The sequence below is a fragment of the Parasteatoda tepidariorum genome, chromosome 5, assembly GCF_043381705.1.
Source record: "Parasteatoda tepidariorum isolate YZ-2023 chromosome 5, CAS_Ptep_4.0, whole genome shotgun sequence".
NCBI lineage: Eukaryota > Metazoa > Arthropoda > Arachnida > Araneae > Theridiidae > Parasteatoda > Parasteatoda tepidariorum.
Window position 1 is genome coordinate 15,194,582 of NC_092208.1, and position 24,306 is coordinate 15,218,887.

The window sequence follows — 24,306 nt, forward strand, 5'->3', positions numbered from 1 at the left end:
CGAATGTTTTAGCTAACTTACACAAAAAATGAAAATGAACGTGTTTTTCATTGCGATGCGTGAGCTCATTTATATAATTTATGCCATTTTTTCTTCTTTTTACGGTAAGCAACTCTTCCCATTAGAACGTTCCGAAATTGAAATACTTATTCTTTTCGATCCACACAATTGAGACAAATGGGACAAATCCCTATTGGATAAGTTTCCTATTTTGCAGTATTTCTAGAATTCAATTGGCTTTTATTTTAAAAAGCTGTTCAAATTAAGAAAGAAGTGAGTGCTAGCAGGGGCTAGGTCAAGTGAATATGGAGTTCTAAGTTGTGTAATTTTACCACAATAATCATAAAGAATCACCTTTGTGCTAGAACACAAAACACTTACTTTATTGGTGAATATTTTGCTTTCGGTTATCTGGTGAATCTTTCTTGTTCAACAGATACTAAAGTCATCTTACTCTAGAGTCTAATACTCTAACAGTATTTTGCGTGTTCTACTTTTATCAGCTGATTTTCTAAACCTGTTACTACAATTATAGTTTAGTTGCGTTCAATTTGTTCAAAATGTTAAAAAATAAGTATTTTCTTCTATTTTCTTAAAAATGTCATGCTTGAAAATTTTTCGTTTTTATTTAAATAAATATTTATAAAACACTAGTTATTTTTCTTATATTTTATATTTCAATCCTGGGTCTGTTTAAATTTAGTGCATTAAATTATTCAGTAGAACAATTGATCGCAATTGATAGCAAATGATTTTAAAAAAATAATGATTTTAAATATTTATTTAAAATGAAATATTTCTAAAAATGCAGTTAGTTTGCTAATCAAAGATAGAGCATAGGTATATTGTTAATATTAATTCGAATTAAGTTTAACAAAAACTAAGCCGATGTAAATGAAATGTCATAAAATTAATTAATGCAGTTCACTGATATTTAAAACTAAAATATAATTGTTCGTATTATACAACTGAAATCTATAGATATTGTATAGCAGCTGAGAAGAAAATAAAAGCTCTAGACCACTTTTACTCGATGTAAACAAACTGTTGGAGTGGTTTGTTACTCCTCAAAACATATTAAGTTAACATAATTAAGTTTCGATCGTGTGTTGGCAACAATATTTCTTTCAGATAACCATGCACATTATTACGCCATCCATGCATATTATTACGGTATCTGTATATAAGACATTGCTGAAAGCAGATATCACTTCAGTATGCCAATTCACTATGTTGTTGTGCCCGGAGATGATGTATTATATTTTTTAAGCTGTATTTTAAATAATTTTTTCCAGTTACTTGCTGTAACGAGATGGTACTATATGTAATAAAAAAAAATTTTAAATCTGCAAGTTTTTTTCATTTGAATTAATACACTCACTAACCACTGTGCGTGGTCTGCCAACACAAACTACTGCAGAGATATGAAGTGCACCAACATTCTTCTTTTTTGGAAGTGAAAATAACTCTCATGTTTTGAGTGAATGTATTTGAGTTTGTTGTAATCTTTTTCCCCTTTAGGTGTTTAGATTTATTGTACCCTTTTAATTGCAAATGGAAGCTCTATCTAAAATATTAACTTAATATAAAAGTGTTTTTCAACACAATATTTCGGGTTGTTTAATATCATATTCGAATAGATAGTACACTCCAGAGTCTGTAGAGCAGATACATTTTATTTTATTTTTTATAACCGTCGCTGAACACCCAACCCAATCTTGGGTTTACGACTACTAACGTTCAACTCCGTAGCCTTGTAATTTTGAACCCAATCCAGAAACTCCTGGATCAGTATCCCCAAAGGTATGATTTATTATGGGAGATTTAACGTGAGACTCGACAGATTTAACGTGCATCAGTCAGCATTTTACTACACGGAGAGTCTTCGGTCGGCGGGGATCGAACTCACAACCTCTTTGATAAGTATAGATACATTAACTTAATAATTAGATTCGAGAAACGAATTCTATATTTATATCACTAACTATTTTTATTTTATATTTTATATCCGTAGTTCAACAGCCGACTCAATTTTGGATTTACGACTATTAACACTCGACAGATTTAACGTGCATCAGTCACCATTTAAAGCACGGGAAGTCTTCGGCCGGCAGGGATCGAACCCACGAACTCTTTGACATGAGCCCAGTTCCCTATTAACCAGGCTATCCCTGCCTTTTGTATCACTAACTATTCTAATAATCAGTGAAATTATTAAAGAGTCTTACTACTTTCAATCTGCTTTGTTGTAGTTAATTTACGTCGCACTAGAGCTGCACAATGGGCTATTGTCGACTGTCGGGGAAACATCCCTGAGGATGATACGAAGACATGCCATCACAATTTTGATCCTCTGCAGAGGAGATGGCACCCCCGCTTCCATTGCCATTTTAGGACTTTATTAGATAATTAATGCAGTTGTCGTTCAATAGTTCGCACGCGTGTTACTTTGCAAGTTAATCTAAAATTATCAACGAATAATTCCCTATTAACTGTTTCCGGTGAAACTGTTAAAAGTTCGCTAATTTTTAATAAAAATAAAGTAACGCTTAAGACGTTATCCTGTGGTATACCATCTTCTTGGATAAATACAACAGGTAAAATTGTATTCCGTCTAACATGAAAAGTCCTGTCAGTTAAAAAGTTTTTCATAAAAGTAAAACATATTTCCCGTAATATTGTAAAAAGGAATAAAATAAGGAGCACCCTGCATAACTTTTGATCGGATCTTCAAGTTCTATTAGATTCAATCTTAATTATTCGAAGGGAAAACCTGAAATATCTAATACATATAATTCTCTTACGTGGCTCCCACATTTTTGCTGTATTTCTTTTCCGCCGGTGGCAACGTTTGCTTTGTTTTGTTTACGTTACTATTTCTCTTACACGGCGAATCGACAAATGATTGCCACTAAAAATGTCACATGCCAAATCTAGCTGAGGTGGTTGAATATATAGCGCTTTTAAAAACGGAAACTGAAGTAACCAGAGAGCAGTAGCTGCGGCAATCTCATACTATTAAGCTTGGCAGAAGTGAGTAGTCTTTGTCGATAGATCTCTATTTTAGTATTTTGTCGAAAGCGCTTTTTTTTCCACGAATTTTACGAATTTATTTGACGATTTTTGATTTATAATACGAATTATGCTATAGCACATTTCTAATAGGTTTAACGAATTACATGTCATTTAATTGAATTCAAATTTATTTTAATGACTTAGTATTTACTAAAAAGGTGTAATTTTTCTTTAAAAAAAAAGTTTTTATATGGATTTGAATGATTGTTTTGAATTTTTAGAATTTTTTGCATTTGTAATGTAGTTAAGTTAGTAGCGAGCGAAGTGAGTTTTTTTCGTGCGTAGTAATTTTCGGGGATTGGCGAGTGTTAGCGAGCAGGGGGCGCAGCCCACTAGTATTCATAATTTTATCAGGAAGGCAGTAAACTGTTTCGTAACGAAATCTATTTGTGATGAACAAAATTGTGTTTTAGACACATATGTTCATAATTTTATCAGGAAGGCNTCTAATAATCAGTGAAATTATTAAAGAGTCTTACTACTTTCAATCTGCTTTGTTGTAGTTAATTTACGTCGCACTAGAGCTGCACAATGGGCTATTGTCGACTGTCGGGGAAACATCCCTGAGGATGATACGAAGACATGCCATCACAATTTTGATCCTCTGCAGAGGAGATGGCACCCCCGCTTCCATTGCCATTTTAGGACTTTATTAGATAATTAATGCAGTTGTCGTTCAATAGTTCGCACGCGTGTTACTTTGCAAGTTAATCTAAAATTATCAACGAATAATTCCCTATTAACTGTTTCCGGTGAAACTGTTAAAAGTTCGTTAATTTTTAATAAAAATAAAGTAACGCTTAAGACGTTATCCTGTGGTATACCATCTTCTTGGATAAATACAACAGGTAAAATTGTATTCCGTCTAACATGAAAAGTCCTGTCAGTTAAAAAGTTTTTCATAAAAGTAACAAATATTTCCCGTGATATTGTAAAAAGGAATAAAAAAGAAACACCCTGCATAACTTTTGATCTGATCTTCAAGTTCTATTAGACTCAATCTTAATTATTCGAAGAGAAAATCTCAAATATCTAATACATATAATTCTCTTCTGTGGCTCCCAAATTTTTGCTGTATTTCTTTTCCGCCGGTGGCAACGTTTGCTTTGTTTTGTTTACGTTACTATTTCTCTTACACGGCGAATAGACAAATGATTGCCACTAAAAATGTCACATGCCAAATCTAGGTGAGGTGGCTCAACATATAGCGCTTTTAAAAACGGAAACTGAAGTAACCAGAGAGCATCAGCAGCGGCAATCTCATACTATTAAGCTAAGCGGAAGTGAGTAGTCTTTGTCGATAGATCTCTATTTTTGTATTTTGTCGAAAGCGCTTTTTTTCACGAATTTTACGATTTTATTTGACGATTTTTGATTTATATTACGAATTATACTATAGCACATTTCTAATAGGATTAACGAATTACATGTCATTTATTTGAATTCAAATTCATTTTAATGACTTAGTATTTACTAAAAAGGTGTAATTTTTTTTTTAAAAAAAAGTTTTTATATGGATTTGAATGATTGTTTTGAATTCTTAGCATTTTTTGCATTTGTAATGTAGCTAAGTTAGTAGCGAGCGAAGCGAGCTTGGTTTGCAAAGCAAACTATATAAGATTGCGTAGCAATTTTCGGGGGTTAGCGAGCGATAATGAACAGGAGGCGCAGCCCACTAGTACTAATTAATTAGTGCAGACGATATAATAAGTTACGAAATCAGACACAAAAACGAAATTTCTCTGAATAGACATACTTTTTTCCGATTCGGATTTTTTACACCCAAAATATAGGGGTATCTGCAATATAGGAAATATGGTCCCTTTAGCTTGGTCTGGAGAGCGGTCTTAAGTTTGGACCCCTTAATGTTAATTTTACTTTTTGTGTTTTTCGCTATATCGCGACTAATATATAGCAAGGCATAATCGCTTAAATAACGATTATAAAAAATTATAAAAAGCGATTATAAAAAATTTTGTACACAATTATAAAATATACTTATCCAAAAATAACATCATGCAAAAAACAACTTTTAATAAATATTTATAATTTTATTTAATATATTAGTCAAAAAAGTTTTGAATTGTAAGGTATACAATTTTTTTTCACATAATTTAAAGAACTAATCTTACATGGTAAAGTACAAAATTTGAGTGAAATCGGTCGAATAGATCCTAAGAATTTGAAAAATTTATACTTTTAAAATACTTCGTTAATCTTTCTTTTTTTCTTTTTTGTAATTATTTTGTTGTTATTATATTACATTACATATATATATATATATATANTATATATATATATATATATACAGTCAAACCCCGCTATAGTGAACTCTCGGATATAGTGAACGAAAGGTTCGGGCCCGTGCCTTGCTATACACGTACAATGTTATTTTTTGTGGATATAGTGAACTAAAAATGTGAAGAAATTGGATATTACGAACTTTTTTCTGTCTTCGACTGATTTTTTTCTTCATTTTTTTTTAATAATTTTGGAATGTCTACTTCAAAATAAATATTCAAGCTGAATTTTAAAACCATCTATAGAGTGGAATGTGGCGATAACCATTTTTTCTTGTTTGATTCTTTTGTCTCACTTTTCCATCCCTAAACAAAGGCCAACCCAGGCAGATGTATGGACAAATTTTTCCCTGCATCAGCTAAAGATTACAAATTATTTTTTTTTGTTCACAACACGAAGAGTAATGAAAAATAAAAGCAAGTTAACACATTTTTTGGTACTACATATTACTTTTCAGTCATTTTTGTATTTCCTTTTATTGGCAATTTTTTTAAATAATGTATAATAAAAAGGAGGAGTTCGGAACCATTAGTTAAAATTGTTTGCGGAACGGATATAGTGAACTCCCGGTTATAGTGAACCAAAATTTCGGTTCCTTGAAGGTTCACTATAGCGGNTATTCTGAACATATGTGTGTGTGTGTGTGTGTGTGTGTGTGTGTCAATTACGTTGATTATAATATGAAATAACTGCACAAAATTTCGTAAATCCAATTTAAATATTCATAGAGATATAGAGATGGGGACATTTTTATAAAAACAAATTTTTTTTTTAAATTGCGTTTTATTACTATAACTGCAGAAATAATCAATAAAATTGAACAAAATTTTTAGAGTCAATTCTTAAATAAGATTTAAAAAAGTTTAAAAAAATTTTAAAATTTAAAAAAGGAAATCAAGAAGAATTGCGTAACAATATGTTAAAAGTATTGGCACTCGGTAGTTTGTCAAAAAAAGTCCGATTTGAATACTCTAAAATGATGGTTTCGACAACGAAATGTCATGGCATTAGGAAATAAAATGCGTCCTATATAATGCCGATGTCATTTGTATTAAATCATGTTTTATAGAACAAATTTAAATTTGTGGAAAACCCCTGGTCATTTATAGATTTTTTTCTAAGATAACAAAGAGCTAATTTAAATGGAAAGTGTATATAACACATTCTAAATCATAGTATTTTAAAAATAAGAACAATAAATTATGTATTTACTTACCAAAAAGTAAAATAAGAGTCTTCTTCAGAAATACCGCTATTAATTAAATGATCTTTTATTTCTTCTTGCTTTAAAGTATTGATAGACATATTCGCATGAAAAAATTAAACATATAATAAAATCGAGGACGTAATATATTACATAGAATCGTAGAACATAACAATTTTATTTAGATTTATTATCGTTTGCTTTTTAAAATAAAACGATACAAATTCCAGCTTATAGCTAGCACACAATTAAATAATGAATAACTCCCTCATGAAGTCATGCTTGAGCGAAATCAACTCGATTATTCGCGATCACAACGAACAATAGGGGGCGTTGTTGTATGAGACAATTACCTGCGATTTCTGTATGAACAGGCATTCAGTTACTCTTCAGACATCTTTAATGTAGCGTGCAGCATTTTAACGTTCCTTCTTTATTGTGGTTTATTAAATTCAAAAAAGAAAAATGTTTGATATTCATTCTTATGCTAACGAAAAAAATTGGTATCTCTTTTTTTAGAGAAGGAATATCTAAAACACATGGGAAAATATTTGTAATTAAAAAGAAAAAAATATGTATCTTCTTATTAAAGTTAAAACCTAATGCCTGAGAAATAGTTTTACTAAATTTAATGATATAACATGAAAGGCCCATTTAAACTTTACATTCCATAGTTTTAAGAATCATATTACTTCAAAAATTAAAATGAACAAAAAGTAGGACATAAAGCCTCACAATTTTATATAATTTAATTTTGTAAGCAAAGTTTTTTGACAACAATTTACATCACAAATTTTAAGTTTCAATAAAAATCATTATTTAGAAACTAAAAAACGTAAAATAAAGAATGCTTACGAAAAAAAAAAATTCTTTTTTGACACCATTTTTTAGTGCTACGAAAATGCGTCTTTGGGATTTGCCAATAACAAAACAATATGCAATTTTATTTTTTTTGGAGCGAAATATTTTACCGAAAAAACGAAAATGTACCAATTCCCATGACATGAAACTTCATCTTAGTGAACGTAAATTTTCTGAATGAAATGTTATAACATTCCAAATGAAATAACATTTCATTTAGAATCTTATTTATAAGAGTTCATATGGCGACCAGGTGAAAGAAAATAGAGATTGTTTTGAATCTATGCTGAACTCTATATCGGCCCATTTTCCACCGGATTTCGGTGGAAAATGGGCTGGAATCCAAGATTTCTAGCAAAGTTATAAGTAACTTCTGTACTTGTATATTAAAAGATATAAATAACGGGGTTTCCACAAATTTCATTTTCTATCATAAAATAAAATTTTATAGCAAATGATAATACTCTAAAATGTCGGTTTCGACAATAATGGTATTTGGAAATACAACGTGTGGGGTCTAATGTAATGCCGAAATCAATTTTAATAAAGCTTGTTTAATATAGTACAAAAGTAAATTTGAGGAAAACTCCTTGCCATTCGAAGTTTACTACTTAATAAAGTGCTAGAAACTTCTAAAATTTTCAAGATATTCAATTCGGACTGTGAAAATTTTGTTTTATTCTATCGAATATTTATGCGTACTAAGTATATGGGTGATGGAAATATAAGCATTCCATCGTATAATCCATCATATAGGTGTAATCCATCATATAGGTGTATTTCATCATATAGGTATATATAAGAAGTTATGCTCACGGTACATTATCGGTACATGAAGATGTTCCTGTGACGGGTTTCGCTGACTACGAATTGTCACCACAACGAATTGTGTCTGCTGCAAGCTGTGCCTATATGATGTATGGGGTGTGTGACGAATTGTTTTCACCATGAATTTTCTCATGACAAATGACTCGGAACCTTATACGGCATGAATTCTCAATTCTGTTTGAGTTATGAATATTTGTTTATATTAGTATATGTATAACTTCTGACTCTGAAACATGTTTTTAAAGTCAGGGACAAAAAGTTCTAAGCTCCTACACATTCTTATTCTAGTTATCCATTTTTTTTTGTTTATATTCCACAATGTTTTTAAAAATTGTTTCTCAGGTTTTTTTTTTGCTGAAACTATGTAAAAAATAACTATGTATAAAGACTTTTTTGAAGAAACAAATATAGCAGTAACAGAATTTGGAGAAAAAAATTTCGAAATATAGTCGCCTTAAATAGTGGTAGAAAATATCCGTTTGGGGAAGAAAAAAAATCTACTGGAGTGTACAAAGTCGGCAATAAAACGTTAAACATGGAGATTTACTTTACTCCGTTTCTTCGGTTTTTTGTTGTTGTTGTTTTTTTTCGCTTCGACCTTCTTTGCCTTCTTTCCCCAGATAGCTGGACTAACTCCAGCAGTTCAGGTTGACACTCACTTTATACGCGCTAAACTCATGGGAGGCATATACTTGAAAAGCTGAACGTTAATCAGACATTTGTCCTCTGAATGTTGATTGTTCCTCTTAATTTAAATAGTTATTTCAAATGTTAAGCCTTTGATACATATTTGTATTTCCTAATTCAACAAGGAGGCTCCACCAACTGCGATCTGCCGCTAGTCAAACCACTGAAACTGTTAATGTGGTTCATTTAAGATCGCTTCGTGGCCTGACTGTCCAACATGTTGTGAAACTGATTGCCGATAGAACAACAACAAAATTAGGTATTGGAGTGGAAATATATTCCTTCCTAAGTAGACGCCATTTTGCAATTTAATTACACCAAAAATGAATCATTTAACTAAAGTAAAACGTACATATTTGAAGATGTGAGTACGTGGCTGCAAAATATCGAAATTCCACTGCGAATATTTTCTCCTAAATCAAATTATGTGACGCAAAGAACAAACTTCTATTTTAATGCATAATAACTTAAAACCTTTTGTTCTAATTACATTAAAACACTAAACCTAAATCATATACTCACACTACCTATCACTAATATCTTACTTATATTACATTAGAAGCTACACTATCTATCACTAATATCTAAATTATATTAAAAGTTACACCATCTTCGAGGTAAATCTCGAAAATGATAGCGCAGTTTTCTTTTCTTATCATTTTGCTCTCACATTTATTGTATTCTAAAATTATATAAATGTATATATGTAAAGAATTAAAAATAAAAATAAAATTACATACGTATGTTCAGAAAAACAGAAATGAAACTTCAAGGAGAATAAGCGTTGTTAAGATTTTTTTAATTAATTTATTCTATTAATTTAATTCTGGAAAATCCAAATTTAAAGAAAGAAACTTTTTTCATTTATTTATTCTTTTCAATTCTTCTCATCATTAAATAACATTGAGTTGTTCAATGTAACCTAGAAGATAATAAAAACTATATTATCTCCGAACAAAAAATGAAAGTTCAGAAGAAAAAAAAAACAAAATAGATTAAGTTTCATATTTTTATTTTTACTAGGTAATTGTTATATTGAAACGAATAGAAGTAAAGTAAAAATATATTATTGTTTAAAAGTTCAAATCGTTAAAAAATATCATTGAAAAGCAATTACCTGCAAATAAATACAAACATCAAAATCGTATGCATTACAAAATTATCTTTCTGCCTTTTGTGAACATTTAAGAATTCATTTGTAATGCCTTTGTTTGCGTTAAATTTAAAAAAGAACGATTTTTCATTATGTATATGAATCGATAATGATTTCCTCTCACTTTCTAACAGTATTATAACAATTCGTGCAATACATATTGTGTCTCATTTGTGTAAAACTAAATTTGAAACACACGGAAATGATTTATTTAAGTTATTTTCATTTATGAGAGAATAAATATGATTATAATACACAAATTATCTTCCTTATATATAAAATTATGACTTAGATCAATAAAAATATAGTTGTCTAAATTATGTATTTGATCAATAGGAACAAAAACCAATAGTTTCAGTTGTATTAAGCATAAATACTTTATGAAAGTAAAATATTCTGATCATAATGCAGACAGTTACCATTTTATTATAGTAACGAAATATTCTCAAAACTGTAAATTCAGAGGCAGTGACTTAAGAATATCTGGATTTTATTGTAAGTTTAATTGGTTTTTGTTAAGTATTTATAAGACATTTGAGTCTGAAATGATATTAATTTTGCAACGCAAAATATTTTAGAATTCTTTACAAACAACTTCACTAACATTTTTTGGAGAATTTTCTCTCGTAGCAAGCAGTGGTTAAAATATAGCATTATTTTGGAAAACATTCGTATGTTTTTTTTATTAAAACATAAGAAAAGCAAATGTATAATATTGCTTTGGTTACACACCTACAATTTAACTCACATAATTTTTTTATTAAATTTTCACGAAAAGATCGCTTGAACAAAATTAAGTAAATAGCGTGATTTTAAATTGTAATTGCAAATATAAATTATTAAAAATAAAAACATTTCATTGATTAAATAATCTCAGATGAATTGTACATAATATATATTAAATTATTTGAAACGTTTAAAAAAATCACGAATTCAAACCTTTTTATCAGAGAATCAGTCGTCCAATTGGTAAAAATTTTAATAAATATTATGAATTTAAAAAATCATTTTTCTCCTTGCGAACAAACTAAATTTCCCCAACCTTTAAAACCATATTGCTGACATAAATAGCTCAGGTGCTTATCAAAGTGTATGAGGTGCCATTGTGTTCCTTCTTATGTTGTACAACATCTTTATGTTTCGGTTTAAAAAACATGAAAGTTAAAGACATTATGCGGATATTCCATTGCCTTATATAGCTGTAATTCCAACCATAAATGTTTGAGTTTCCTTCTGAAATCATTCAAAACTGCTCCTCATCTACTGACCTTACTTTCTGAGCTTCATTTAGTGTTTTTAAGAATTATAATTAATAGAGTTTATGCTATTTTTCCATTCTTTCCTAATGATCGTTTTCCTAAAGATTCTTACCCAACCCTCAAATCTGTTTCTAATCTCCCCTTTCGTTGTTTGGTTTTCTTCTTAATACTTATTCTTTATCTCATTTCTTGTTTAATCAATTTTTTTCTTGTTCCGTCTGTCTCTTCCTTTTTTAATTCTTCCATTTTGTGCATCAGCATTGAGCAAAGGTTTTGATTTTAGAACCAACCAAATTGAATATTTTTCACCGAATTGAATGAAATAAAATTTGAACTGATATAATTAATAGTTTTGAAGTTATAAGAATTTTCTTTATAATAAGTGAAATTCCGATGCAGTACGTTTTATATTATTGGTCGTATGCGAACTTTGATTATTGATATAAATAATTGCGTTTGACAATAATGATCATTTCAAATATTTAATTCTAAGAACAAACTAACCAAATGTAAACGCAGATTTTATGGACATCATTTTACACAAATATTTTAAAACAATGTTTGTTGAAATCAATGATTAGGGTTTTTAGTGTATATTTCACTTGCTGAATATATGTTTAGAGAAAATATGGTTCGAGAACACAAAATCTGAATTAAAAGACGAAAATGAAAAGTAAAGCGTTTCGTTTTGGATTATACGATTATAGTCACGAAATCAGAGTTAAAAATTTAAATAATTAGGAAGGGATAACTTAGCAAAATTTCGATCGATAAAAATATATGATTAATTTTAATCCTTTTCCAACTTTATTTTCACATTTATTTGTTTTTTATTTTACAAACATGGCTTTTTTTTCCTCCTATATTTTATATTTTCTTCCTATATTTTATATTTCTTCCCATATTTTATATATCTTCCTATATTTTATATATTTTATATTTATATATTTTTAGGCTACGCTGTTAACGGAAAAGAAATATGTCTGAAGAATTTAATGAATCAGAAAACAGAATGTTTTACCATCGAAATCTTCAGAAATCATCTATGGTAAATAGATTTTAATTGGTTTATTTCAAAAAAAAATTTTTTTGAAACATATGATAGTAACAATTTAAAATACTGGTAATTTTTGTATAAATAAATTACAAAATAAACTCTTACTTCTTTCGAAATCTTTGGTAATATTTTATACTGTCCATAAAATCTGAAAGATATGAAAAAAGTAAAAGGTATGAAAAATGAAGAAAAAGGGATTGAAACAAAGTTTTTGGTTTAAATTTAATACAGATTTCAATAATTGAAGGAAATTAGCATAAAATTGGACTATTCTGAAATTATAAAAGCACAAATATTAATTTGAGAGTAAGAAGATACAACAGAAATTAAGCTAAATTAAATTATTAGTGATTACTCCCTAGACAAAATCAAAATATTTATTTATAGATATTGTCAATTCATGTTAAAACGGATATAGCAATCTTAAACACAAAAGGCATATTGGATTTTATTTTATTTTCCATAATTATGCCTTCATATTCGCTTGAATACAATTCAAGCTTACTAATCGGATTCTTAGTCTAGCTTTGTTTACTAATATCTGGATATTATTTTTAAAATGAAGTTTCAAAAATGGTTAACGTTTACAACTAATAATGCTACTCAATTTATTCAATATACTTGCATTGCGATTTGATTTGTGTGTAGCATTGAATTTATATTTGAAACACATTTACATAGTTACCTTATATACGCAAATGTAAATTTCAGTGTTTGCCAAAATAAACTCGTGAAATGTATCGAAACCAAAGAAAAGTTAAAAGATAAGGAAAATTATAACATAGGTGACTGATTTTTGTTGACAAAACGCATCTTCGTTTTTTTTAGCTTAAATTATTCAGCATCATTAACTCTGGTTGGTTGGTTCTAATGCCCACACGAGCAAGCCTGCTTGGTGAAACCGTGCAAATTTAAGGCAGAATGTGCGATTCTTGTTTTTCAGTGGCTCCACCTATGGCCAAGAATTCGACTTCTGTTACATCTGTCACACCTGTTTATGTTACATACGTCACACCTGTTCTGTTACATACGTCGCACCTGTTTATAAGGCGGACCCATTCATACATCCATTCATTCATCCACAGATCGTAATTTTGACCTGAATCAGAGAACGATCAGAACCCTCAGAGGTATTGATTTGTTATGGGAACATGGAGGACTTTGCGAATTGACAAAATTTTAACGTGCATCAGTCACCAACTACACGGGGAGTCTTCGGCCGGCGGGGTTTGACCCCACAAACTCCCAGACATGGGCCCAGTGCCCTATCGACCAGGCTATCCCAACCTATCATTGACTCTAAAATATATAACTTTCATATAATATACAGCGAGTGTAATAACATGCTTAATATACAACCAGTATACAATAAAGTACAATATAAAAACAGTGTAAATGAATAAGCATAAGTTAAGTCTAAGATAGATGGCCATGGATTCTTTTCTTTCGGAACATCGAAATAAAAATACTAAGAGCAGCAACAAAGTAAATGTTTTTTTAGATGTTTGATTCTTATTCATTTACACGATATATTTTGATCAAATAATAATGAAATACAGTGAACAAAATGTGAAAAAAATCTTTGAAAATAAACTTACTAGTAGGCATGTCACTTTAATGTCAAGAATAGTTTGCCATCCGAAACAGTAAAGGAAAAGTGAAATTGAAAAATGGCAAAAAAATCAATAAGCAAAATTTAATAGACTGTTTTAATTCTCCATCTAGAAAAGTTTTACTTTATTTTTAGCAAAGATTTTTGTTCATGTTTTAAAGAGTCATTTCATGCACCTGGTACACCTTATAGTTATATTTTATAGCTATAGATTCATAGTTATGTATTCATAGATATATTTAATAGGTAAATATTCATAGTTATATTTTTTTATTCATAATTTTGTATTCATTGTTATATTTTACTGTTTTTTAGAACCTACACAGTGGTCTTTATCAGGTTCCAAATCTGCAGAAAAGGATAATTTCAAATCAATTTCACGCTTTTCAATGATGAAATCGTCTCCCCCAACCCCCCCGAGACAGTTTTATATTATATGCGGTTTTAGACTTTTATACAATTTTAAACCTACTTATAATTTTTTTTCTCTGTCTGGTTAAACATATTTTAACTGTATTTGACATATTAATAATATGAAACAGTGTAATATTACAAAGTACTTTCGAAAGTGTATGTGCATTATCAATTTTTGATGTGCTTGGTTAGTGTTCAAAATGTATTCAGAGTCAGTATTCTTATTCGATTTTGTTGCTGGCGTTTCTAAGTTACTTTTAGAAAGTTGCGTTTCATTGCATTGGAACATTATATCTGTATTAGAACATTAATTTCGCATTAGATTCCTTCAGGAGCAAACAAGGTTAGAGGCATGTAATTAGAAATAACGTTTGAGTTATAAGTTTCCCGTTGTTTTGAAGTTGGAAATTGTATTTTCTGGTGCTGCCAAATGAAGCAATTCTTCAAATTGCAATTTTATACGAATCATATTCCATTTATTATGTTTGTATTTCATTACGCAAGCTGTTCAGGGCAAATATCCCTTTGCATTACAGCAATAGTAATTTTTAAGCCAATTTCGGAGCATGATATTGTGGATACTACTTTCGATAAATTTTCTGCCAATAAAAAACCCCAAGACAATCGTTCAACTGCAATCTTGCTTCTTCCACGTTAAAAATTTTCTTGATCACAATTATTTTTTTTATAATATCTTGGAATAGTCTGAAGTAAGCATTCGATTCACGACTTCATTTCGTGCAAGCGATTCTTTAATCAAATAGAAATCAGATCTTCTCAGATCTTCAATCTGAATAAAGAATTAGGAATAGCTTTAAAACGCACCTGGCCTTAGTATGTGTGCTTTTTCCTCAATTCTATCTTTACTCTAAATAACTTAAAAATAACCCCTCCCGAGTGTCTCATCTTCCAAAATCAAAATTTTTAACTACATTTCTCGTATTATTTAATGGTATTTCTTTAATTTTTAGGCAATTAAAATTTGGAAAATGGCTTAAACATTCGACGCGAGTTTAGTTTGCATAAAACTCAAATAACAACATTAAAAAAATCAAGAAGAGAAAATTGGAATTAAAAAAAAAATTTACCTATCAAATTAATCATAAAATTTATTCTTTTCTAATAACAATACCAGAGATATCCTAGGCTGGTTGAAATTATTATCAGTATAGTATTTTCTACAGTTAATTTTCGAGAACATCCAAGCTTAGAATACTGCGCAGATAAATACATCTCTCTCTCCCTCGCTCTCTCACTTCGCCTTCAAAACTCAAAATTCACATTCCAAATTTTGATTGCTTAAAAATTAAAAAAAAAGCTTTTGTGATCCATTACCTGAACTATATTTCTTTGAATCAGTTAAAGTTCACCCTGTGTTGCATCCGTAATGGATTTAAGCACTGGGCGAAGTGCTCAATGGGTGCAGCGTACCATGCACATACAAAAAAACTTTTGATAAAGTACCATTTCACACTCCATTTAATAGTTAGTAATATTCTCTTTTTGGCAAAATGAAGCATTTTTTTATAAAAAATACATTCTAATTAACTACATTTATTATCTGTTGTAAAAGGTGAATTCTGATAATTTTTAAACCATTTTTTTTTCAATCATTTTATTGCAGAAGAAAAAGAAAAAGAAAACCAGTGAATATAGAAGATATCTGAAACAAGTGTTTAGAGAATCACTCATGCCAGGGTTTTCACAAATTGCTAAGTCTCGCACATGGAAGAAAGCGATTCCAAAAGTAGCCATCATCATAGTTTCTTTCCTGGGATTTACGTATCAGACGCGCGATTATTTGCATTATTATTTCGAATATCCTGTAACTGTGAATGTTGTAGAAAGCAGTCCTTTTGAACTGACTCCCCCCGCATTCACATTTTGTAACAACAACATGTAAGTATTAAAAGCAGATTATATCATAAGAAAGAGAGTTAATCATATAAAAGTGAGCACTCATGATAACATTAGAAATGCTAATGTTTTAATTGGACTGTTAATCACTCTTCAGCGTTAGAAATTAAGGCAAGCTTCTTTAAGTAAATTTAATTTTCTGTATTACACTGAGGGGTAGCATTTCAGTTTTTCTTGTATTTATGATGCAAGCGCACTTGCCAAATTTTAATTTAGACGACCTTTATCTAATTATGGCTGTATTACTTTGATGTATTAAACAGTCTGGAATGAAATTTATTGATTGAATATGACAAATACACTCTATAACAAAAAATCGACGTACCAAGAAGCAATCATCCGATTGCTTTGAAATTTCGTATGCATGAATGTTTTGAACAGATGTGGCTGGAATGATGCCGACTGGGGACGTATAATCTTTAGCGACGAATCCCGCATCCAACTGAGTCCTGACGATCATCGAAGACGTGTTTGAGAGCAGAGGGGGGATCCCGCCTTCACTATTGCACGCCACGCCGGCCCTCAACAAGGCATTATGATCTGGAGTGCCATTTGCCTTGACAGCCGGACCCCTTTTGCCGTCATTAGAGGTACACTTACTGCACAGCGGTACGCCGACGACATCCTAAGACCTGTTTTGCTACCGTTCCTTTTGCAGCGTCCTGGGCTGTTTTTTCAGCAGGACAATGCCAGACCACATACGGTGTTTCCATGAACTGTCTGCAATCTTGTCAAACTCTTCCTTGGCCTGCCAGATCACCGGATCTCTCTCCCATCGAGCATGTCTGGGATATGATGGGAAGGCGATTGCATCTGGCACGGAATGTTGATGACCTCGTTCGACAATTGGATCGAATTTGGCAGGAAATACCACAAGAGACCATCCGGGAGCTTTATCGGTCTATGCCACGCCGTGTGGCAGCTTGCATCCAGGCTAGAGGCGAGTCAACACCTTATTGAACTTGCTACTGTAACTCTGCAATAAATTATTCAATTGTTCTGAAATTGTAATCGTTTACTATTCTGTACATTGTTTTCCTATTCACCAATTTTCGTTTCAATCGGACAACTCCTTCTCTGTGCGTCGATTTTTTTGTTATAGAGTGTATGGCAGCTTATTGATTGACATAGACTTATAATTTAAACTTTTTTACTCTTATTTAAAAGCTACCTCTATCTCATCTACTGAAAAAATTATAATAATTCTTAAAAGTTACAAAAATACTTTTTTCTAAATTAATTTTATTGAAAAATACAACATACTAAATTTATTACAAATTACGGCAAATTACTTCACCTTATTATGAAATATGAATTCCCCATTCCATATGAGTCCCATTCCATTTTATTGACATCGACAATAACTTCGAAATTCACAAAAAATTAATTGTAAATTTATTTAAACTCAAAATACAAAAATAGGTCAATTTTAGAAGCGAACCTCACTCATTAAAATTTTAATGTTGTTTGACTTAAATTTAAAACATCTATCTTGGCAGCGTACATTAGGTGAGTGATTCACAGAAATCAATTACAATGCTTCAAATCTGTTAGCATTAAACATTAATCTGAAGTTGGCATTCCTTGACATAACTACTATAATCTTTAATCCTGATACTTGTTTATTGAAAAAGAAAGTTATATCATTTTTTTTTCAGAAATCAACTTGTATTAATTTTTTATTGCATGATAGTTCTTATATTTTTCAGTTTCATAACTGTTTCTACATTTTTCAAATTTTTTTTTTTTTTTCGTTTTTTTTCCTGGGAAATAGTTTCGTTTCCCACAGAAGTACAGATATTAAGTAGCATATTTCCGTGCAATTGAAAAAACAACATAAGTTCTTCAAGATAGGTTTTCAGACAAGTGACTTGACAACTATTTTCTTTCTATTGCTATTGTTATGAACCTTAAAATTAAATAGATGTAAGCTGTTAAAAGAAATTTATTTTTGAAAATTCTTTGCAATTTGTGTAACTTATCTACAAAAAAAATTTTTTTAATTCTATAAAATCTCAATTTTGAATTTTTTGTCGTGTACGTTGAACGGCAANAGACCATCCGGGAGCTTTATCGGTCTATGCCACGCCGTGTGGCAGCTTGCATCCAGGCTAGAGGCGGGTCAACACCTTAATGACGTAACTTTGCAATAAATTATTCAATTGTTCTGAAATTTTAATCGTTTACTATTCTGTACATTGTCTTCCTATCCATCAATTTTCGTCTCAATCGGACAACTCCTTCTTGGTGCATCGATTTTTTTTTGTTATAGAGTATATAACAGCTTATTGATTGACGTAGACTGAGAATTTAAACTTTTTTACTCTTATTTAAAAGCTACCTATCTTATCCACTTTAAAAAATTATTATAATTCTTAAAAATTACAAAAAACTTTTCTCTAAATTAATTTTATTGAAAATTACAACATATTAAATTTATAACAACTTACGGCAAAAAATTACTTCGCCTTATTATGGAATATGAATTTCGCGTGGAATTACCAAGCGAAATGCTAAAATCGCAATGAGCTATAGTGTAAGTTGGCTCTGGTTTTAGTTGATTTAGGATGATTCAGCAAACCACACTACAGGGTGAAATATTTACCAAAAACAGCTTATGATGAGTGTTTGGTGTAGACGTCATCTATTGTGATGTCTTATAGTATCTCCATTCAATTCTGTATTTCACTCTCCATATTAGGGACAAAGATTGTGCAATTATCTCACTCCTTGACTGAAGGCAGTGCTACACTACTTCGCCCCGTTCCATGGTTCGCCTTGATTCGAAATAACCAATTTCATGGATTTACAATGTCACGGCCCAAACTGAACTGGAATATGGACTTTTGTTCATATAATTTTTTACAGTGTATTAGCATTGCAACAAATGTTGATTAGGTATTTGTAAAAAAAAAGACATTTAATTAGTTAATCAAAATTAGATATTATAAAAGCACTTTCAATTAACTTGATTTAACTTCTGAGCTAACGCTTCTAATTAATGCTCAAATTTTTTCTAATTAATGTTTTTCACCTTTTAATTCATACAAATGTTAAAAAATGAAAACTAAAATTTACGAAACTTTGAGTCCCATTCCATTTTATTGACATCGACAATAACTTTGAAATTCGCAAAAAAATGCTTGTAAATTTATTTAAACTCATAATACAAAAATAGGTCAATTTTAGAAGCGAACCTCACTCATTAAAATTTTAATGTTATTTGACTTAAATTTAAAACACCTATCTTTGCAGCGTACATTAAGTGAGTGATTCACAGAAATCAATTACAATATGCTTCAAATCTGTAAGCATTGAACATTAATCTGTAGTAGGTATTCCTTGACATAACTAACATCTTTAATCCTGATACTTGTTTATTGAAAAAGAAAGTTATCATATCATTTTTTTTTCAGAAAGCAACTTGTATTAATTTTTTATTGCATGATAGTTCTTATATTTTTCAGTTTCATAACTGTTTCTACATTTTTGAATATTTATTTTCGTTTTTTTCTCCCGAGGAAATAATTTTGTTTCCCACAGAAGTACAGATATTAAGTAGCATATTTCCGTGCAATTGAAAAAAACAACATAAGTTCTTCAAGATGGGTTTCCAGAGAAGTAACTTGACAGCTATTTTCTTTCGACTGCTAATGCTATGAACCTTAAAATTAAATAGATGTAAGCCGATAAAAAAAATATATATTTTTGAAAACTCTTTTTGCAATTTGTGTAACTTATCAAAAAAAAATGACAATTGTATAAAATCTCAATTTTTTATTTTTTATCGTCTACGTTGAACGTCAATATAGAAATCAAACTTTATTTACATTACACTAGAGCTTCACAATGGTTTATTGGCGATAGTTGGGGAAGCATGCCTGAGGATGATCCGATGACATGCCTTTTCGATTTTAATCCTCTAAGGGGATAGCAACCCCGCTTTATTAGTTCGACCACACAAGAGCGAAATCACCCAAGGCAAAAAAAATATCTTGATGGTTTTTCCTTGATGGACTAACACAAATATGATTATTACTAACTGTGCAGCAATTTAACAATATTAAGAACCATACCGCGCACCTTCAGTCCCTTCGCAGGCTGATCGAAGTAGTCACCTACTTCCCCATTGACAACTACCTGAGATACATGCCTTCGGTGATATATAGGGCAAAAAATATAGATCTCTATATTCTTTGTATAGGGTACCGTGTCTTAACGATCTGTCTATTGTGGGACAGTAAGATGTAAAGATATTTATAAATAAAGTCCATTCTATGCGTACCAAAATAAAGGTGTTCTTGAATCCTAATTTTATCTATAGGGAGATTAAGATTTATTTTCCTGAATTAAAGATTTAAATATTTGTTTAATATTCATCTTTTTCTTACAGATATCGACGACGATACTATTGTAAAGAAAAAGTGGACTATTGCTCTACATACAATGATGAAAAACTATTCTGTAAAAAATATCCTCGATATTGTGTAGATGGTTTTAACCGAACAGAAATGACAGTAAATATTTTAACAACTTTATAAGAAGAAAAAAAACGCTCAGTACTCCCCTGTTAAAAAATTTTGAAGCCAGCTGAGCACTAACATCATTTATATTCGCTTAAAACTTAATTTGGTGCTAAATTGAACTATATCGTAGTTTTAAACCTGATAACGCGATTGATAATCTGATTCAATTTAAAGAAACACTTTTTACTAGACTCTCAATTACTAGACTCTCTATAATTACTAGACTCTCTTATCAGGGAGAAAATAGATGTACAGATTGATCAAAATTTTTTGAAATGCTAGAGTCTTATTTTAACAGCATGTGAAATATAATTGGTTTCACCCCACATTTGAAAATAGTTAGCAGTGGAAATTTAAAAAGAAAAAAAACGTGCCACCAAATAATAATCTTATTGGCATTTTGAACTTTCATAGTCAATGGTAATTGTTCAATTTGGACGACGAGCTTATTGCGTTGCAGCCCAGTGGTTAGAGAATCGGATTGTGGTCAGAATTAGCCGGGGTTCGATCTTCAACTCCTCTAAGAACCACCAAATACATGCTTGTGAAATCTGTGGAATCAAAAGTTCTGTGGTTGGTTGTTGAGCAGTATCATGGTTGGAGGGATCTTTAGAAAATTTTCTTCCCATTCAGATTTGGGGCTAAATTGAGGAAGTGAGCTCACAAATGAGTGACGCTTCCATCTATACGTGGAGTTCTAATCCAAGACATACTTTCACTCTTGCGGTGCTCTCTTGTCAAATAAAAGGGGCATTTTCCTGACTTAATTTTTAAAAAGTCCGATTGCAGGTGACCTTGACTTGTCTGAGAGTAAAAAGAGACAACAACGTGACGAGTAAGCACGTCATATGCACCGATATAGATGTTTGATCTGACGTGCACGTGCGTCAAGGGTGATTAACTGGCTAAGATTAGGCATAGAAAGTCAACCTATACGTCCAAGTTATTGAGCTCTTAAAAAGGCTAACAATAAAATCACAAGTTATTTTTTAACACAAATGCATAAATCTTTTTTTTATCAATAATTTTTCATTGAACGTGTATATTTTAATAGAAATATAGGGATTACTCTGAAGAATTTTTTTTTTCTTTATCTATTTTTGATATCTTGTCTCCTCTAATCTCTTCATATTCGAAATAACGATTTTTGATTGTAATATGCTTTTCAGATTCCTCACATGAGTTATGATGGCATGAATATGAATTGGAAAGATTCTGAAGAATTTAGAACTACGGAAGAAATGTTTCGTCGCTGCGACATACAATATGGCAAAAATATTGAAACCTGCAAGTATGAAACAGTTTTCATAATGTAGAATAAAGAATTATTGATAGGCAAACTGTGCTAAACAGCTAACTATTATCGTTTAACGTATTACATTAAAAAAGGTTGAATAAAAAAATAGCAAAGATTTTACTTTCCAAACACAATAGTAAACACAGTTGATATAAAAGATTTTAAAATCGGTTAATGTCTTCTGATCTCGCATCTCACTAAAAATTTATAAAAAAACTGACAGAATTGCACATTTTTTTTAAAAAATTTTAATACCACTTAAAGCTGCACAATCTAAGTGACATTGTTTGTTACCTTTATTTTATCCTTTAAAAAAGTTAAATAAGTCTTAACATCATAATTATTTCGAAGCAAACTGGTCAAAAAATATGTGTTTGAAAAACGCGAATCATCCTAATTTTATTCAAATTTCTTGCTATTTATTGTGGTGCCTAAATGTCAGGATGTTTCCAAGAGAGACACAAATGACCAAGTCTTAAAATCTATCGCCCTGGAGACTTAGCACTTACTGTACCCGGAGCACGAATGGCTACATATTTTTACAGACGGTTCACGATTGTCTGATGGCACTGATGCAGGAGCCGGAGTTTCCTGCAACCTTTTTTTCATTTCACACCCCGAACGGTTCGTCTAGAACAGCCTTCGATGCAAAAGTATCGGCAATAAGCGTTGCTCCTTCACAACTTCAGAATCACCTTGAGAAATTCAATAACGTAGTCATCCTCTCTGACTCCTAAGCCACACTCCAAGCTATTGCTTCCTCCGAAGCCCCCGCATCTGCCGACATTTTACATTGTCGTCAAGCCCTTCACTGGCTTGACCAACACAACAAAAATGTCGCCATCCAATGGGTAGCAGCGCACTGTGGACTTCAAGGTAACTGTCAGACTATGAATTTCGATGAACAAGGTTCGAGTAAGAGTCAGAGATCAGGAGTTCGAAAAACCTCTGAAAGAGGGAGTTCGAACATTTAAAAATAGCTTAAAGACAGAATTTACATAGTATTAATTTTGAGTGTGTAAGTACCCTCATTATGCAACTGTTATTTTGTATATATATATAACAAATCAAGATTAGATTTGGAGTTTTTGTTTCTTATGATTTTCATGACTGTATGTATTGAATTCGTTACCTCATGTAATGGAGAGGATTGTTTTTCCTTTAAAATGTTTAAGTTAAGTTATGATTTTTCTTGCTTAATAAAATTTCTGATTAGTTAAAAGATGACTTTTTCATTATGCTTACTAAGCATTTTCCACAACGCACTGAACTCTGCCAGCAGTAACGAAACTGCAGACTTCTTAGCCAAAAAAGCCACCAAGATTCTACAAATATATTTTAAGCCAGTTCATTTCTACACTGCAAAAAGGCTAATAAAAATCTCTCTTCAAACATTTCTTCTTTTGAGGCAAAACTCCAAGAAGCAAATAAAGATAAGGACTGGCTGGAAGGAATTAAAGATATTCCGCCAGGGTCAAGAGAAACATCTGTACCCCTTTTTCGCCTTGCCACTGGCCATGACTGCTTACCAAAAACAGAATCAAAATCTTTTCAAGCCCCTTTTGTCCATTATGTAGCCTGCAAGAAGAAATGGACGATAACCATCTGAGACGTTGCCCTGCACTTCCTCCTGGGCCCTTGTGGGAACGTTATTGGTTGGAGATGCATTATTAAAGACTCTTTCTTTTTGTAGCTCTTGTTTCCGTTTTTTGTTCTCTATCTGTATTGTTCTCTGCTACAAATTTGTCTTTCATGTCTGCCATTGGAAATTTTAAAAAAAAAACTCTGGTGCCTAAACAACTGAAACATAATAAATAAAAAAATTATTTCTTAGAAATGTTGTTGAATGTCCAATAGGGGCCCGAGAGAATTTTCTCAGATCAAATTGTCGAAATAAGAATATTTTCATCCTTAAATTCTCTAAGATTCTAATTAAAAGAAGTTGTCAATTGAAAAAAAAAATATCAAATGAACAAATGACGAGTTTTAATTTTTACCAGCAGAATTTTACTAGCTAAATTTCAATTTTTACATGTTGCGCTTGTTTAGGTGGCATAATTTGTGGTCTTTTCACAATGATGAACTGTATTCATATATAGAATTCTGTAAAAAGAA

General features: G+C 30.9%; 1 protein-coding gene across 1 annotated transcript in view; it reads left to right on the plus strand.

Annotated features, from left to right (window-relative positions):
- LOC107442491 (uncharacterized) overlaps positions 1-24,306 on the plus strand; it is an 87,393-nt gene that overhangs the window by 47,063 nt on the left and 16,024 nt on the right. The window contains exons 8-11 of the mRNA XM_071180898.1: positions 8,234-8,365; positions 16,076-16,350; positions 20,762-20,885; positions 22,064-22,185. Coding sequence (XP_071036999.1) covers positions 8,234-8,365; positions 16,076-16,350; positions 20,762-20,885; positions 22,064-22,185 — 653 coding nt within the window. The remainder of the gene's footprint in view (positions 1-8,233; positions 8,366-16,075; positions 16,351-20,761; positions 20,886-22,063; positions 22,186-24,306) is intronic.